Source organism: Crinia signifera, chromosome 1 (genome assembly GCF_055691185.1).
Source record: "Crinia signifera chromosome 1, ASM5569118v1, whole genome shotgun sequence".
Classification (NCBI taxonomy): domain Eukaryota; kingdom Metazoa; phylum Chordata; class Amphibia; order Anura; family Myobatrachidae; genus Crinia; species Crinia signifera.
In genome coordinates, this window is record NC_139217.1 from 57,066,917 (window position 1) to 57,086,840 (window position 19,924).

At 44.3% G+C, this 19,924-nt stretch overlaps 1 protein-coding gene across 1 annotated transcript in view; it reads right to left on the reverse strand.

Annotated features, from left to right (window-relative positions):
• STK32B (serine/threonine kinase 32B) overlaps positions 1-19,924 on the reverse strand; it is a 209,339-nt gene that overhangs the window by 123,546 nt on the left and 65,869 nt on the right. Inside the window, exon 4 of the mRNA XM_083155858.1 lies at positions 18,797-18,970. Within this exon, the coding sequence (XP_083011984.1) occupies positions 18,797-18,970 (174 nt within the window). The remainder of the gene's footprint in view (positions 1-18,796; positions 18,971-19,924) is intronic.

Genomic DNA, 19,924 nt, shown 5'->3' on the forward strand with positions numbered 1-19,924 from the left:
TGGGGAGTTTAGGCAGAGGAATGAAATGTGCCATCTTACTAAACCTATCTACCGTAACCCAAATGGTAGTAAAATGGGCGGATGAGGGAAGGTCAACAATAAAATCCATGGAAATATGGGACCAAGGTTTTTCCGGAATAGACAAAGGAAGAAGTTGACCCACAGGAGAAGATCGAGAGGACTTATGCTGAGCACAGATGAAGCAAGAGGAAACGAAGTGGGAAACGTCCTGCTTCATGGTGGGCCACCAAACTGCTCGGGACAGATGTTCCAGGGTTTTGGTGATTCCTAGATGACCAGTGACTTTACTGGAGTGAAAATCTCTGAGGACCCGTTCTCGAAGGTTCTTGGGCACAAAAAGACGATCCTGAGGAGTGTCCTGAGGAGCTGAGGATTGAGAGTCAAGAATACGAGAAGCCAAATCTTGGGTCAATCCTGCCATGATGATCGAGGACGGAACTATGGGAGTTTCATCCATTTGACCACTTTGAGTGGTTAAAAAACTCCGGGAAAGCGCATCTGCTTTGGTGTTCTTAGGACCAGGTCTAAAGGTGATGATGAATCGAAACCTAGTAAAAAACAAGGCCCATCGCGCTTGTCGCGGATTCAAACGTTTAGCCGACTCGATATAGGCCAAGTTTTTATGGTCCGTAAGTACCGTTATGGTATGCCTCGCTCCTTCCAGCCAATGCCGCCACTCCTCAAAAGCCCATTTGATGGCCAAAAGTTCCCGATTACCCACGTCATAGTTCTTTTCTGCTGCCGAAAATTTGCGAGAAAAGTACGCACATGGATGAACTTTTTGGTCATATTCACTCTTCTGAGAGAGGACCGCCCCAGCCCCTATATCCGAGGCATCGACCTCTATCAAGAATGGACTCCTGGGATCAGGGTGATGGAGAATGGGAGCTGAACAAAAAGCACTCTTTAACTTCTTGAATGATTCCATGGCCTGCGGGGACCAATTCTGGGGATCCGACCCTTTACGGGTCAACTCGACGATGGGAGCCACAATATCAGAAAAGGACCGAATGAACTTCCGATAGTAATTGGCAAACCCCAGGAATCTTTGAACCGCCTTAAGGTTGGAAGGCCGAGCCCAAGACAGGATGGCCTGCACTTTACATGGATCCATAGAGAAGCCTTTGGGTGAGATAATATAGCCAAGAAAAGAGATCTGAGGAACTTCGAATTCACACTTCTCTAACTTGGCGTACAACTGATTCTCCCGCAGTTTTTGCAAGACCATGCGGACATGTTGCCGATGCTCAGAAAGATTTTTAGAAAAAATCAGAATATCATCAAGATATACAACTGCAAATAAGCCCAGGAACGGACGAAGCACCTCGTTAATAAAATCCTGAAACACTGCGGGAGCATTGGCCAACCCAAAAGGCATCACCAGATATTCATAGTGGCCTGAGTGGGTATTGAAAGCTGTCTTCCACTCGTCTCCCTGTCGAATTCTGATGAGATTGTAGGCTCCCCGCAAGTCAATTTTGGAAAAAACAATAGCCTCTCGAATCTGATCAAACAAAACAGAAATGAGAGGCAATGGGTAAGAATTTTTTATGGTGATCTTGTTTAAAGCTCTGTAGTCAATACATGGGCGTAATGATCCATCCTTCTTCTCTACAAAGAAAAAACCCGCCCCCACGGGGGACTTAGAAGGACGGATAAAACCCCTTTCGAGACTCTCTTTGATATACAGGTCCATGGCCTGTGATTCTGGACCCGAAAGGGCATACAATCTTCCCTTGGGAAGTCTAGATTTGGGGACGAGATCAATGGCGCAGTCAAAAGGCCGATGTGGAGGTAATGTTTCAGCCTCTTTTTTGGAAAATACATCTGAATAATCCCTATAAGAGAGGGGTAACGAAGGAGAGACCAGGCGAGTAACCCGGAGGGGTAACGAAAGACATTTATCAATACAACAAGACCCCCATTGAGTGATCTCTCCTGAAGCCCAATCTATACAGGGATTATGTTCCCGTAACCACGGCAAACCTAAGACTAATGGAGCCCAGGGACATTGGAAGAGATAAAAAGAAATCTCCTCAGAATGCAGCGCTCCCACTGAGAGTCTTACAGGAGGAGTGTGTGAGGTAACACTGCCATTGGAGAGCGGGAGACCGTCCAGACCACAAACAGAAAGGGTGCTCCCAAGGGGAAGGGGATCGAACCCTAGCGAGTTGGCCAAGTGAACATCCATGAAATTACCGGCCGCGCCGCAATCCAAAAAGGCAGGAACCTCAAACACCTGACCACCAAAGGAAACAGTAACTTGCATGATAATCGAGTCTATGGGGTTAAAGCGAGATAGGCCCAAGTGAATCCCCCCGAATTCACCTAGGCCCTGTCTTTTCCCGCCTTCAAGGGACAAACCAAAGCACGATGACCCTGTCCCCCACAATAAAGGCATAAACCCTTGAGCCTCCTGCGATTCTTTTCAGAGGTAGAAAGACGGGTTGCTCCTATCTGCATGGGTTCTTCTCTGGTAACCTCCGAAGAATCCCCAGAGGCAGATGAGGGGAGCACCCCCGACTCTCTTTCTCTTTGGCGTTCCCGAAAGCGCCGGTCTACACGAATGGACAATTGCATGATCTCATCCAGAGAAGTGGGAGTGGGGTAATGAACCAGAGCATCCTTGAGATATTCTGCCAGACCAATCCTAAACTGACTACGTAACGCTGGATCATTCCAGCCTGAATCTATGGCCCATTTCCTAAAATGGGTACAATAAACCTCGGCAGTTCCTGGCCCCTGCCGCAGTGCACGGAGATTAGCTTCAGCAGATGCGGCCCTATCTGGGTCGTCATACAATAGCCCCATTGCCTTAAAAAAGGAATTAACCGAGGAGAGAGCCTCATCTGTAGCAGGTAGGCCGAACGCCCACGTCTGAGGATCCCCCTGGAGGAGAGAAATAATAATACCCACACGTTGGGCCTCAGAGCCAGAGGACAGCGGTCTGAGCCTAAAATATAGCTTACAGGCCTCCCTGAAGTTATAAAATTGCAGACGATCCCCAGAGAAGCGATCTGGGAGATTTATCTTTGGTTCAGGGTTTCTTGCGGAGGATAAGGCCCCATGTACCCTCTCCTCATGTGTGTTAACCCTGAGTGTAAGCTCCTGCAATCTTTGGGTAATAGTGTGCATTTGACCCACCAAATTGTGGGTTGCGGCCTGTTGGGCAGGGTCCATGGCTGATCACCGGGACTCCCTGAGTAGTGTGTTTGGCCGGTTATAATGTTAGGGTCGCCGGGTGTCCTCGCCACCCCTGACTCCGTTGTCACCGACTGAAATTGGCGGAGGCGTGCTTAGCTAGGCTTCACCTTTAATAGCCGCGTTCGGCAGAGCCCGTTAGTCAGGCTCCGCCCCCGATGCCACCAGGTCTTATGGATGACAACGCCGCCGCCAAGGTCAAGGATTAACAAGGGGCAAACCTAGCTAAAACCCGGAGGCGAGGACTGACCAGCTCCCGAAGGGGTGATGTAAGGATACCACTACTATAGGGAAATAACAGGAAGCCTGGACAAAAGTATACCAAGGAAAGGATACCCAGGAATTACTAGGGGTCTGAACCCAGGCAGGGTGCAGTCCCAAACACACCAGTGGAACAATACACAGTGCAGCTGATATAATAATGACAGATGACCAGAACCCTAAACAGGGAGCTGCCTATGCATACAGGTGTAACAATACACAAAGCTGACACAATAATAATAAATGACTCTGACTCCCGAACTGGGAAGTGCCAAGGCACACAGGTGTAACAATACACAAAGCTGACACAATACCGACAATAACAACCCAGCACAAAGTAAGAGAATTCCCACTTATCTGAGAGGATGGAATACTGCAGATAATGGGATGATCCACTCGGCTGGAGCTGCACGGGGAGGTAAGGACCAAGACTGGACGAAGAGCTGACAAGGCAGGATAATCACAGCAGGACCTGGAACCAGGAACACTCTGAGAAGCAAGAGCTATAACCGGCGCCAAACAGTCCCATCCCTGCGTTTAAATAGGGACTGGGACAAATGGCTGCCGGAGCTCAGAAATGTCTCCTATTGGCAGCGTGTGAACCCTCCTCCTCCGTACGGCTGCCTGGCGTCCCCCCGTCGCCTAGGCAACCGTTGAAGCCGAGGAGGAGGAGGCGGTGCCTGGATTCCGGCCGCCGAGTGAGCGCCCGGGGAGTGATGCGGGCTAGTGACGCGGCGGCATCTCCTGGTGACGCCGCGGCGCACCAACATGACGCGGCCGCGTCCATGTTGCTTAGCAACATGTACGTCGCGCCGTACAGAGGCCGCCGGAGCAGCGCTAGCGCTGCCCGGCCGGTCTCTGACAGTAAGTATATATCGGGGGAAATATGCTAAATTGTATTATATCTAATGCTTGATATTTGTTAGATTGGGTGGAGATCTATTTGATGGAATACATATACTCCACTTCATTGGTAAAATTTAGATGAGGTGGAGGTGATGTTTTTTCACCTCTGCATGGAGATGATTGAACGCGTTTAAGAATAATGATGTTTATAAGAAAGGTAAGTAACTGTTATATTCATTGAGGCCTCTCGGTTGGAGGCAATCCATTAGGAATATAATTTTGGTTTCATTCCTTAGAAGTTCAGTATCTAGATCTCCTCCTCTAATTCCGAGCTGGACTTGTCTCATGCCAAATACTTTTAGGCCCTTTGGATCGTTCGCATGAAGTGTCTGGTAATGGGAGTGAGTTTTTTTAAGTTAGCTGAGTCTTTTATTGCATTTCGTATGGAGCAGATGTGTTCCAGTACTAGCACTTTCAGTGGCCTCTTGGTCTTGCCCACATATATTTTGCCACCGGGACACTGAATTTGATAAATCACCACTCCAAGATTCACATGACAAGTGCCCGGGTGCTGCACTCAAAGAAATGGTTCTATCCTTGAAAACGGAGTAAAATCCGAAATGTTGGAGCTGATTGCGTCTGCGTAGTCATTTTTGTGAATTTCAAAGGAGTGTCACTTTCCACACACACACACATATATATATATATATATATATATATATATATATATATATATATATATATATATAGAGTAGAACTGTCGGCACTCTACAGATACAGATAATGATGCCCTGCAGTTAACCATTGACCAAGTTTATACTGCCTTTACTCTGTGTTTTGACAGTGTAATATTCTCCCATGCAGTTTGCAGCCAGTAATGACAAGTGCAAGGGGGCCTCCCTGTCTAAAGTGCCCCGGGCCCCCCGAAGGCTTAATCTGGCACTGCACACACCCCAAGCATTCACCCCACAACTGACATTGGGGTAAATGTATGAAGCTTGGAGAAGTGGCATCTATCCCCGTAAAGAGTGTTATACGCAAAGTGATAATGCACCAGCCAATCAGATCCAATATGTAAATTAACAGTTTGGATCTGATTGGCTGGTGCATTATCACCTTGCACATAACATTCTTTATGGGGATAGATACCACTTCTCCAAGCTTCACACATTTACCCCATACTATCTTAAAGTATATATATGTTTTGGAATTACCTTAATTGTGCCTTAAGGTGTCATTGTGGTACCATGTAACAAGATTTATTTTCTGGATCTCTCTCTACATATATACTGTACTGTGTGTATATATATTTATATAAGGTGGTGTGTGTGTGTGTGTGTGTCGGGGGGGGGGGGGGGGACAATATGTATCTTGCCTCTGGGCAACTGGGATGAACTTATGCCACTGTCAATCACCTATAACACTTAATCCATTGAGAGGTGGCCAGTGTGCGCAGGAAGTACACCCCATCGTGGCAACAGTATTCCCTGATGGTAGTGGTCTCTTTCAGTAAGATAATACACCCTGCCCAAGGTGTTTAGCAATGGTTTGAGGACCATTGACAAAGAATTCAATGTGTTGACTTGGCCTCCATATTCCCCAGATCTCAATACAATTGTGCATCTGTGGTATGTGCTGGAGAAACATGACAGAGCCACGGAATCCCAACTCACAACTTACAGGACTTAAAGGATCAGCTGGTAACGCCATGGTGCCAGATACACACAGAATGCACAGAAAGCCTACAGTGTCTAGGTAGATAGTCAATTATTCGACACCAAAAGGTTGACTTGCAAAAGGTCAACATAAAAAAGGTCAACACATGACAAAATATTCGTTGACACCTGTTGACATGGACCCTCAATTAGTGTAGTGCATATAGAAAGTATACGTATACAGGACAAACTGAGTGCGCTGTAGCAGCTAGACAAGTCCACACAACCCAAAAGCAGGTTCTCCTTTAAAACCTCCACCAAAACCAAATTGCAACATACAGTAGGGTCACAGATTTATCCAGCGCTATGTAGCAATCCTTCCTGAGAGATCTTCTCAGCATATACTCCACATGTGGGAAATATCATAGAAAATATCTCATAGTGTAACACAGTCAAAATTTATTACAAAGAGACATTTCATACTAGACAGTTAAAAAAGCATAATCTTCTTAAAAAAATTCCGGGTGATGGATATGTTTTTAATTCCTGGTGACGGATGGTTTTTTAAACAAACGTTTTTTACATAATACTGATGCATTATTTATCTCTTTTGTCTGTTGGTAAACATCGATATGGGATGAACAAAAGGACGTTTATGGCCGTGAAAAAGCACGTAACACCACGATTGCATTCGGGTGTTTACGGTGCCATAGCAACCCTGGATGCTGGGATCACATGACCGTACCAGCAACAGGAAACCGGCAGTCGCGGCAGAGGATTATGGGACTTGTAGTGTCTAGTTGTTTAGGAATCCAGCCGCGCTGCCGGAGACGTAGGATTGGCCAAACGGGATTTAAAAGTCAGACACAGCGGGCAGGAAAACACACCTTGATAAAGTCCCCAGAAGGGGAGGAAACGCGTTGGTGGTGAAGCCCGCACCTGAAATATCCGCCGCACAGCAGAACGAAGGGACCGATCCAGGAACCAGAATAGCGCGTCAGGGAGGAAAGGAGAAACCGGTATCCTGACTCCTGTGGATTGTGCTTGTACACACTTGATTGAACTGTCTCCCAAACAGTTCCACTGGACTCGGTAATTACCCCTTTGACACACTGTGAGCAGAGGACATGCTTTTGTAACTGTCGTATGTGAAAAGTCTTTTTATTCACTCACTGGTTGTGACAGTGAAGATTATGCTTTTTTAACTGTCTAGTATGAAATGTCTATTTGTAATAAATTTTGACTGTGTTACACTATGAGATATTTTCTTTGATATTTCCCACATGTGGAGTATATGCTGAGAAGATCTCTCAGGAAGGATTGCTACATAGCGCTGGATAAATCTGTGACCCTACTGTATGTTGCAATTTAGTGTAGTGCAGAGCCTTGCGTGGCTTTACTAACCTTGCTACTTTACCTAATTGGAGTCCACATAAATGTTAAAGTATGAAAAAGTCCAGAAAACGGGAAAAATGTGAAAAACTCATGTCAACCTTTTGCTTGTGTTAAACTTTTGTCAATGTTGACCTTTTGCATGTCAACACTTTGTCAATGTCGACTTTTTGTTATCGACTTATAGATTGTCAACCTAGACACTGTAGATCTATCCAGGGCTGCTGAGAGGGGGGGGCAGCGGGTACTAATTACCCGGGCCCGGGCTTGCTGGAGGGGCCCGGCGGGGGTCCTGGTCAGCCCCCCCCCTTTCCCTCTCTGTCCCTCCCGGGCAGCAGCACACACCTACAACTTGTGCTGTGCTCATAGCAGGCTCAGCATGAACATCTCACTGACTGCGTGAGAGCTCATGCTGAGCCTGCTGTCAGCACAGCACATGCTGTAGGTGTGTGCTGCTGCTGAAGGGGGACTCTATAACACTCCACCCTTGACTTGTGTACAGTGTTTTATCACCCCCGAAACATTTTGGAGGTGTGGCCTAATCACGGGAGGTGGCCATGCCTCTCACGATTAGGCCACTCCCCAAAAAATTTACTGAGGCCCGGCATACCTCTCGGCGGCCCTGAGTCTATCTACTGGATACTCCAGATACCACAGGACACTTTCCCAGGTCTTATGGAGTTCGTGCCTCAATGAGTCAGATCTGATTTGGTGGCATAAGTGGGGCCTCTACAATATTAGGGGAGCAGTTTAATGTTATCGCCGATCAGCCTATATTTTAGTCACCAGCAATAACAGCAATTTATTCCACCCGAACAAAATACAGGTCAAAAAGGGTGACCCAGTTTTTTACAAAACATGGGAATTGTAGTTACTGTAATCACTGTATAGGTAATTACATCCATTATACGGCTTTGTAGCAGAGGGGAAGGGAGGACGGCTTGGCAACAAGCAAAGCGTGATTTCAGTATTTTTTTTCTTTTCTGCAGTGAGGTAAAGATATACTCTACATGTTAAAGTAACTGTGTTGTTGTTGTTTTGTCATATTATCTACATGCATTCTTTTGTTTCCATTTATGGGAAAGAAAAGACAAGAGTGCTTAACCACTGCAGTACTGCTGAGGGCTGTTTTGGAAAATTTCCAGGCACACCACCAGCCGGTAGGTGTGCGCCAGTGGTGCCTCCAGCTGTGCACCACTGGCGCACCACCTCTAGCAGCACCCTCCCGTTGCTTCCCCTCCTGTCGATTGCCCCCTGACCTCTGCACTCAGGTGATCGGATGCCTGAGCTCCCCTGCCACTGCTCCCGCGGCCATTAGCACTGCATCAGTGACCGGGTGGCAGACCCTGCTCGAGGTTCGGGGGGGCTTGGGGGACTCACGAGCACTCGGGAGTTCAGGTGCCCAAGTCTCCCCAAGCCGCCCCGAACCTCCCTGAGTGTGTCCTGCCACCTGGTCACTGGTGCAGTTCAAATAATGGCAGGGAGCTCCGGTGTAAGATTGCAGGAGGGTGGAGGTCAGGAACAGGAGGAAGCGAGAGGAGAGTCGGGACTTGTTGCTGCCCTTCAGTGGTGAGTGTTTCTGGGGCAGGACAAACCTGCCCTGGTAGGTTTGTCCTGCCCCAGCAAATCCCACCACTCAAGGGGTTAATGCATCATACAAATGAAACAGCAAAGGTTGAACCATTGTAACCACAAGCTTGTGTATGGAACAGAATTCCATATATATTCCATAATACATGGTAAAATGTCATCTTGTGGACTGAATTGCAAGAGGCATATCAGGATGGAGGTCACATTAAATAGAATAAACATAAGACATCTATTGTTACATGAATGCATAAGTATTTATTATTCTTTAGACAGGATGATGTCTCTATCTCAGCAGTGAGCATCTGTAGCTGTAAAAATAGGTGATGAAGAGAAAGCAACTGTCATGCTTCAGAATGTAACACCAGACTTTGACTTCTTAGCTGTGTCATCGGAGAGAAGCATTGCTATGCAAATAACAAATCTGTTCGAGTTTCAGGACCATTTACCCTGAGAAACTAATACTGAGACAACTGCATTGCAAGAAAATAAAGAGAAGTTCAAAAAATTTCAATTTACATGTTATAATTATTACAAGGAGATAGGTCACAAAGCAATCAATTGTAAGCAGGGGAAAGTAAATCCTCTGCAGAGCTGGGTGATGATTTATGTTTGTGCGCAGCCACAAGGAAGTGTCTGTAGAAGATACAGATGGAGTTGCGATTATGTCTGTCCTCCTTCCGTGCCACAGCGAACTGCCTAGGCATGCTGAGCTCAGAGAATGGGACGCATGTGCGTGTGAGATGCTTGCATGCCCCAGTCACAGCAATGGGGAGCGCAAGCGTCTCATACACATGTGTGTCTCATTCTTGGTGAATGGTGTGCCGAGGTGGTTCGCTGCAGTGCGAATGGAGGATAGATAAGCGCTGCTCCATCTGTAGGCGCCTTTGACATGCTTTTACAAGATCTGAGTGCTTCATCTGAGGATGCAGCTTTGGGTCACTGTTGTGATCATCTGTAGCAGTTCAAAATGGTTTTAGGTATTATAGTACATGATTTTAGGTAGGGATGTGCACCGGCCACTTTTCGGGTTTTGGGTTCTGATTACCTTGAGGTTTTGGGTTCTAATGGGTTTTGGCAAAACACCTAAGTGTTTTGTGTTTGGATTTTTTGGGTTTTGGGTTCTTATTTTTTTGTTAAAAATGCATAAAAACTGCTAAAATCGCAGAATTTTGTTTTTTATTTTTTGCTCCTACGCTATATTAACCTCAAGAACATTCATTTCCACTTATTTCCAGTCTATTCTGAACACCTCACACCTCACAATATTGTTTTTAGGGCAAAAGGTTGCACGAGGTAACTGGATAACTATGATAAGCCACACAAGTGTGCGGCACAAACACGTGGCTCATGTAAGAGTGGCACTACAGCGGTAGATACGGCAGTACTAGGCACCAGACGGTAGATACAGCAGTACTAGGAAGTGGGCACAAGACAGGTAGATATGGCAGTGGGCACCAGACGGTAGATACGGCAGTACTAGGCACCAGACAGTAGATACAGCAGTACTAGGCACCAGACGGTAGATACAGCAGTACTAGGCAGTGGGCACAAGACAGGTAGATACGGCAGTACTGGGCACAAGACAGGTAGATATGGCAGTACTAGGCACCAGACGGAATATACAGCAGTACTAGGCACCAGACGGTAGATACAGCAGTACTAGGCAGTGGGCACAAGACAGGTAGATACGGCAGTACTGGGCACAAAAGGATTTTAAAGAGCGCTTGGTGCAAAAAAAGGGGAGGAGTTAATGTGCAGGTGGTTGAAAAGAAAGGGGGGAGGTATTGATATTGAGTGGTACCTGTGAAACAAAGGGGTTAGTATATAAAATGTTTACACCCTTTTGGGGAATATTTGGTGGTTTGATAAAAAGAGTGTGTCCAGCTTACTTTCCCTATGTGACCCTACCTCTACTCCAGATCGGTGTATCTCCTGCTGTTGTTATGATGGAGATAACATCCAGTTCTGGGACAGCCGCTAGTTGGTGTTTGCGGCCGTGTTGCTTGAGGCTGGGGTGCCGGGCTTCCAATGCTGCGGCAGCCGCTTGTTGTTGTTTTGCGGCTGTGTTCCACGTGGCTTGATGCCCGGCGTCTTCTCCCGCCGAGTACCGGAAGTCGCCGGAAGTGATGCCGCGGCTGCGAGTGAATGTTTCAGGTCGGGTAAGCAGGCTGGTGTGGTCTCTTCGGTCCAATGCGTTTCGTGCGACTAGCGCATTTTTTTAAGGATGGTCTGTGTCCCAACTGTGTGGGGTTTTTATAGGGAAAACTTTATTGGTAAAAACGGAAATGGATTTCTGGAAGTGCTGTTAAAAATGGTGGGAAGCACATGTTACTTTTGGTGGCCTTGTTTGTTATCTTTTATTTGATTTAAAACAATATAAGGATTCGGTCTAAAAAGTTGGGGATTATTATATTGGATACCACTCATAGGTACCACTCATAGGAAGGCGTTTAATTCTATATCAATATTGAGTCCCAGGGTTCTCATGGTATAGATCCATTTTGTTTCGGCTTTCTTCAATTTTTTTACAATATCGCCTCCTCTCCAGTTTTTTTAAATTTGTTGTATCACTGTACATTTTAGACCGGCTGGATTTTTATTGTGAATCTTAAGAAAATGATTGGAGACACTATGGGTAGTCAAGCCTTTTAGGATGTTATATATATGTTCCGCAAACCTGATTTTTGCTCTTCTTTTTGTTTGTCCTATGTACTGTAGGCCGCATTGGCATTCTAACAAGTAAATAGCTCCTTCTGTGTTGCATGATAGATGTTGTTTAATTTTGTACTCTTTTCCAGTTTGATTAGATTTAAATTCCATTACTGGTTTTGTAGAGCTCTTGTTGTTTTTACAAGCTTTACAGTCGAGGCAGTTGTAGAAGCCTTTTCTTTGCGTAGTGTTGGAGTCCTGATTTGTTCTGGTGAAACTGCTTACAAGATGTTGCTGGATGTTTTTTGCTTTTCTGTAAATTATTTTTGGTTTTGATGGTAGTAATGGAAGAAGGGTTTCGTCAAGTCTCAGTACATGCCAGTGTTTCTGAATCATGGTTTCTATTGTTTTAACATTGCTGTTGTATTGTGTGAAAAAGGCAAAATTGTATTTATCTGAAGTTTTTTCTTTGTTTCTATATGCTAGTAGGTCTTTCCTGTCTAATCTTTGTGTCCTCCAGTTGTTTATTTAGTAGATCTTCTTTGTATCCTTTCTTGAGGAAGTTGTTTTTCATCTCATGGCTTTGGGCTTGGAATACGTGTTCATCTGTGCAATTTCTCTTTATTCTTCTGAACTGACCTGCTGGGATATTGGAAATCCATTTATTGTGGTGGTTGCTGGTGGATGGGAGGATGTTATTGCCGCTGACTTCTTTGATGTGTGTTCTTGTTTTGAATTGGTCATTTTCTGTAAATATTTCAAGGTCGAGATAGATTACTTGTTGCTTGCTGTAAGTGGTTGTGAATTCGAGGTTTAGCTGGTTGGAATTAATATATGTGATGAAGAGTTGTAGCTGTTCTTCTGTGCCCTTCCATATGAAGAACACGTCGTCTATGTAGCGGTGCCAATTTACAAGGTGTTTACTTTGTTCGTTTTCGGGCCAGATGTTGTCGTCCTCCCATTTCGCTACAAATAGGTTTGCATAGCTTGGGGCTAGGGAGGTCCCCATGGCTGTGCCACGTTTCTGCAAGTAAAATGTACCGTCATGCCAAAAATAGTTGTGCGAAAGAATGAAATTAATATTTGCCAAAATGAAATTTATCTGTGCATTTTTTAGATTCGAATTAGACGAGAGATAGTGACGTGTATGTTCGCAGCCTATATCATGTGCAATGCACGTATATAGGGATTTTACATCCGCTGTGCACATGATATATTCTTGTTTCCATTGAGTCTGGTCTAAGATTTGTAATATGCTTGTAGTGTCCTTTAAATAACTTTTCTGTTGAGTGACAAGTTCTTGCAGGAAGAAGTCTGTGTATTTTGAAAGATTTGCAGTGATGGAGTTTAAACCTGAGATTATTGGTCTTCCTGGCGGGTTGGTGAGGTTTTTATGTACTTTCGGTAGAAAGTAAAATGTTGGTATGTAATGTAATCGAATTCTTTTTTTGTTAAGATGTTCATTTCTAGGCCTTCTTCTAGATGTTCTGAGAGCTCTTTTGCGAAAATTTCTGTTGGATCTTGAATCAGTACTTCATAGGTGTCCATGTCTGACAGTAGGTTATTTGCTTCTTTCTTGTACATTTCTAAAGTCATTAGAACCACGCCTCCACCTTTGTCGGCGGGTTTAATCACCAGGTTTTTGTCTTGTTTTAATTCTTTTAACGCTGTTTTTTCTTCTTTTGATAAGTTGTGTCTGTGTTTTTGATTTTCTGGTATGAGTTCTATTTCTTTCTCTAATAGTTTTTGGAAGGTATTGAGGTGTGGGCCCTTGATGTGGGCTGGATTGAATATAGAGGACGGTTTATAGTTTGTGTGTTCGTACTCTGGTTCGGTTAGAGTTGGCACAGTGACAACGTTTGTAAAAAAAAATTGTATGCAAAGCTTTCTTATATATTTTTGGACATCCATGTAGAGATCAAATTTATTGATTCTTGCTTCTGGCGCGAATTTTAATCCTTTCTGTAGAATTTTTGTTTGGGTGTCTGTAAGCGTTCTGTTGGTTAGATTGAATATTGTGATTTTTTGTTCATTGATGGTTGGATTTTCTATTGGTTTAAGTTTTGTTCTTTTTCCTCCTCTCTTTCCTCGTTTTCTGTAGTTTTTCTTTGTTTCTTGTGGTATTGTATGGTTTTTGTCTCTGGGGGTCTGGTCTCTCCATGTATCTGCCCTAAAAAATCGGTATCTGAATCGGAGTCGTCTTCTACAGATGTTTCTCGTTGTTGTCTTTTTCTTGTTTGTTTTTTTGGTTGGTGTTGTTCTAAATTCTTTCTCTGTATTGTTTCTAGTAGTGTTTTTCTGCTATCCTGTTCTTCCCGTAAGATTGAACTTTGTCCTTGCTGGTATGACATATGTGCGGTGTTTTCATAAATGAAATTACTTTTATTGTATGGTTGATATCTTCTTTGTTCTTTCTGATATGGAGTATTCTTTATGAGTGGTGGTTTGGAATTGCTTGTGTATTTGTTCACTGATTGGAACTTTTTATTTCTTTCCTGTTTATTGTTCTGGTTTGTTCTTTTTTCATTTTTGTGTAAGGTATATTTTTCTTTTTCCTCTATGTCTCTCTTGAATTTTCGTTGTTTTTGTGCTATTATATCTTCTTCTAATTTGGCTACTTTGTCATTTGTCATTTTAATCAGGTTTTGGAAATCCTGCATTGTGTGTAGACTTTCAAATCTTTTTTCATATATTTTAATATGTTCATTATTGGCACATAATGAAGTCTCTCTGTCTTCTACGATTAATCGCATAAGATTTTCTGAGCAGGTATCGAGGATTTTGTTCCATTTTTCATAGAATGTGGGAATTGATGGTATGAATGTGGCAGTTTTTTGAATTCTTAGTCCTCTTGGGATCATGTTGTTTTCTAAATATTTTTTCATTGTGGTGATCTCCCACTGTTTGGCCTCTTGGATGTAATGTTTTTCCAATTTTAGAAATTGGCTGCAAAATCCTTCCTCTTCTGGAGGTTTATCGATTATTATTGCATCATTTGAAAAGATGTTATCTATCTTTAATCTCTCCGGACAGAATTGGCGATGTATAGAAGTATAGGAATTCATGTTGGAGCTGCAGTACCAGTAATTTGGACAGTTTAGATTGGGGTAATGGTTACTGCGCTAGGAAGATATGAAGTTGCCAAAAGGATTTTAAAGAGCGCTTGGTGCAAAAAAAGGGAAGGAGTTAATGTGCAGGTGGTTGAAAAGAAAGGGGGGGGGGGAGGTATTGATATTGAGTGGTACCTGTGAAACAAAGGGGTTAGTATATAAAATGTTTACACCCTTTTGGGGAATATTTGGTGGTTTGATAAAAAGAGTGTGTCCAGCTTACTTTCCCTATGTGACCCTACCTCTACTCCAGATCGGTGTATCTCCTGCTGTTGTTATGATGGAGATAACATCCAGTTCTGGGACAGCCGCTAGTTGGTGTTTGCGGCTGTGTTGCTTGAGGCTGGGGTGCCGGGCTTCCAATGCTGCGGCAGCCGCTTGTTGTTGTTTTGCGGCTGTGTTCCACGTGGCTTGATGCCCGGCGTCTTCTCCCGCCGAGTACCGGCATCACTTCCGGCGACTTCCGGTACTCGGCGGGAGAAGACGCCGGACCTGTGCTCTGATTGATGACGTCCGTGGGGGCTCGGATCTCCGGAATCCGAGTCCGCACATCCCTAGTTTTAGGTACACTGGTACATTTCACAATGTTTTTAGGTACAATGGTACAATGTTTTTAGGTACAATGGTACACTACAGTGTTTTTTACGTACATTGGTAGAATGTTTTTAGGTATAGTGTTTTAGGTACTGAAGCTTACTCAGATTGCCCATTTTATCTGGAACCTAGGTCCAGTAAGTCTACGTCCAATGAAGCAGGCCCTGGTCCCATCACACCTTGAAAACGTGGCTGACAGACCCTATTATGAAGATGGGTGCCAGGTGCCTCCCCCAGTCAGCCTCCCAAATGCGACAGCATGCCAGTCATGCTGCAGCTGACAGGTTTCAATGAGGGACATTGCTAGACCCACCACAGGCCCCTGCTTCTCTACAGCCAAAGAGCAACAGGCTGGGCAGCATTTCCCTCTCTGGCTCCTCTCCGGAACTAGTACTTTGTGTCCCCCTGTATGGCTCCTGAGCAGGGCCAGTTGTATTAGGGGACATTCAGTGTGTATAGGTGCAGGGGATGCGGGCCCTGTAGGCAGCTTAGTCCCTATGGAGTCCCTGCACTCACGATAGTTACAAACACAGTCATAGCTTATGTATAGCCTGCATATCCCTGAGGCATTTACGTATGCAATTATAATTTCCACCAGTACCTTTTTCATAACAAGGAAATGATTTTATTCATGTAATGATACTTGAGTTGAAGACGAATGCACCTTATAACATCAGCCTCTGCCTTATCCCAATTCAGGTATAATGAGGGAGCAATGTACAAAGTTAATTGAATAATCAGTCCAAGGACTTGTTCCACAAGAGATGTAATAGCAGCGCAAGCACTTATAAACAAAGATAAGATCTCACGGATTTGTTCCATGGCGCTGCTACATTCACAGCTGGGTATTTTTATCTTTCCTTAAAGAATCATTTTTCATAATCACCTTATTCTTTCACAGAGGGAGTCTGCAGAACACACTCAATCTATAATGCTGTCTCTCCTATGAATAAATGGACAATGGCTATACATCTCTTTCAAGCAAAAATGAGAACCCCCATTTAAGCCGCGTGAAGGTTATTTATTTCATGGTTCAGCTTCCTGTGGTAATAACATTACTCCTTCCTGCTGGGAATAGAGGCTGCCTCAAAAAGTTATCTTTAGGTCATCTTCGAGGAACTTTATAGAGAGACCAAATTACGTAAAGTAACCTAAACTCAGTGGCTGAAAGAAATTTTGAATATACAATCTTTTGTAAAGGAGAAGAGTGACTTTGTTGTAAATTTCCACTGATAGCAACAAGTTTAAGTTACTTTTAGAACTTAACTTAGCAACGGAGGTTAGGGCAGGTAACTTATATCTCAGCTAGGGTAATAATAGGGTTCTATCCGGTAAAAAACAATTAAAAAAGCTGTTTCTCGCTTGGTTTGGTTGTGTCATGGTCAGGGCTTAAAGTGTGGGGGGGGGACTGGGTGGAACTCAGTTGCACCACCTGTAACTGAGTTCCACCACCTCCCTAGCCCTGCATAGTAATTTCAAAAGAAAAGCCCTTCCCGGGGGGCTTCTTTTTCCGGAAAAGCGTATGTGATGTCATGTGTCAACTGAGGAATAGCCAATAAGAGCAGGAGGCTCTGTGCATACTGAACACAAGGCGAGAGGAGGATGAAGGGACTGAGGGGCAGATTTATTAAGCTTGGAGAAGAGATAAACTGGTGATAAAGCAGAGAAAATGTAAAAGGAGATTAAGCACCAGCCAATCAACTCCCAACTGTCTTTTTCAAACACAGCTGATTGGCTGTGTTTTATCTCCTTTTACCTTTTCTCCGCTTTATCTCCAGTTTATCTCTTCTCCAAGATTAATACATCTGCCCCACAGTGAGGAGACAATGCTGCTGGAGGGACACAGGGCATGGAGCTGATGGAGTGACAGAGACAGATGTGTGTATAAGGGACACTACTAATGTTCGGGGTTTGTGCATGCCCAGTGCGACCCTGCATTTGCGGTCTGAAAGCGGTATTATGCTCCGTCTGATAGGGGGAGCAGGGGCAGTGTCAGATGACATGAGTTCCACCACCTCTCCAGGACCACTTTAAGCCCTGATCATGGTTATAGAAATGAATCTGCTTCCGTTTCTTATATTTATTTCAGTTTTTGCCAATTAAGGTTCCGGATGTAGTTAAGTAAAGTTTTTTTTTTTTTCAATTTATGTGGAGGAACATGGGGCCTCAAACAAGTTTTTCAAAACTATGAAGACCTTCTATGTATAGGGGCTGGGACATTTATTTATTTAATATATTACTATACTTCTAACTTAAGTCCAGCTGTGGCGTGGATTGCGCCGACCTCTACACGCCAATGGCTTGGTCTAGAAATGACAATGAGCCACCCAGTTTCAATATGTGATTTGGGGCTACTGCTCATGTTTCCTCAGCTTTTGCTCACTTTGCTCCTCCCTTATTCACCTTCTGGCCAAAAATCTGCATGCTTCCTGCCTTGGATTTGGGTTGGAACAAGATTAGTATTTGATGTTTTGGTTGGTCGTCAGGCAAAAAACAAAAAAAAAGTTTCATATTTGCTAAATATAGAAAAACCCAATATCACAGGTGTGTCACTATGCTCGGTGAAACATGAAGCAGGTGAAATACCCCGTTCCACTTAAAAGGCGTGTGGCCTTGCTGGAGGAGGCATGGCCTTGCAGCCGTACGCCTGTTTTCCTCACTCTGGGAGATGCTGGGCTGCCCACGGAGACTGCAGTGCTTCATCTACGCTGAGAAAAGAGACAAAGGGGGTTGTTCTGGTTGATTCGCAAGGCTGTGAATTCGCAACCTTGTACGTCCACCAAACCCCACCTTGTGAATGGAGTCATGTCCAGCACCCATTCACAGCGTGTGTTCGCACACAAACATCCATTCGCAGCCTGCAGGGGAACACCCACATCATTCAATGGTCGCAACCATCAAATGAAGTGGACGGCACACGTACATCTAAGGTTGCTCAGAGCAACCTTAGATGTGCGTGCACGTTCTGAAGGAAGTGGGTGGGCAGCTGACATCTGGTGATGTCAGCTACCCGCCCCTGGCGCGCCCACGTCACCGGGCGATTTCCATGGGCACGCCCAGCATTTTCATGGGAACGCCCCAAGGCCCGCCACCACATGCCTGTTCGCAGTGGACGCACGCACCCGGCACATGCACATTTGCAGAAATGCACATGCGCATTCCATAAACATTGCGCTTGCATGCGAACCTGAATAAGGTCCAAAGTCTGCACGTAATGTTACAGTGAAGTCCAAAAACACATAATACATTCTTCATCAATAGACGTATCTTCAAATCATTGTCATCATATTAGTGTTCATTTTCATTTTGCAATTATTTTGTCCCCATCCGAAAAACCTTTTAACTATAATTACTATTCTAAGCAATTTAGAGCAGAAAAAAACATGATAAAATAGCACAATCAGAGAAGAGCGAAAGCTAGACATTTTAAGCAAGATAAACAAAGAACCTAAGAGCAAATTCTGAATGCTGCCTTACCGGTGAATTATGTGATGTCTTTGCAAATAATCCAGGGCTTGCGAAATTTCGCAAATGTAAAGTTTCACAGCCTCCTCATTAAAATGCACATTCTGCTGCAGATGATAGCGCAGATCTCCCCCCAGCAGCAGATCAACCACCATAAACATGTCTTCTTCGTCTTGAAAAGAATACCTGCAACATAACGTTTGTGTGAGTTGTCTTCAGATATTATAAAATAGAGACATTCAAGACAGCAATTCAGGATCAATAGAATATAAGTGTAAAAGAAGCAGAGTAATGGACAATAATACAGTTAGAAACATAGAAACATAGAATTTGACGGCATAAGAACCATTTGGCCCATCTAGTCTGCCCCTTTTTTTACCCTTCAGGTAAACTCAACCCTTTTTACTATTTATTTCTTTGTAAGGATATTCATATGCCTATCCCAAACATGTTTAAATTGTTCTACTGTCTTAGGGGGTTATTCTAGTTCACTCTTTCTGACAAATTCCTTCTTAGATGGACAAAACCATGTGCACTGCAGGTGGGGCAGATGTAACTTGTGCAGAGAGAGTTCGATTTGGGTGGGGTTTTACTTCAAAGTGAGATCTATATTGCAGTGTAAAAATAAAGCAGCCAGTATTTACCCTGCACCGAAACAAAATAACTCACCCAAATCTAATTCTCTCTGCACATTTTACATCTGCCCCCCTGCAGTGCACATGGTTTTGTCCATCCAAGAAGGATTTTGTCAGAAAGAGTGAACTAGAATAAGGCCATTAGCCTCTACCACCTCTGATGGGAGGCTATTCCACTTATCCACTACCCTTTCTGTGAAGTAATTCTTTCTAACATTTCCCCTGAACCTACCTCCCTCCAGTTTGCCCGGCGCCGACGGAGGGGGGGAGGACGGTAAGGTAAAATGGTTGAAAATCACTGCACTACCCTTTTGCGCATCCATAAGCAATTCACAAACCAGCGAATTTGACCTTTCCACAACTCTGCAACAGAGACAGGCTGATCGAGACCAGAGCTGACATTACACATCCTCCCTTAATACGCCTTGGTCACTCTCAGAAAACGGACGATTACCACCCAAAAATGGCGTCTTCCTGTCATTCAAGTTGTGAGGGGATTGCGATT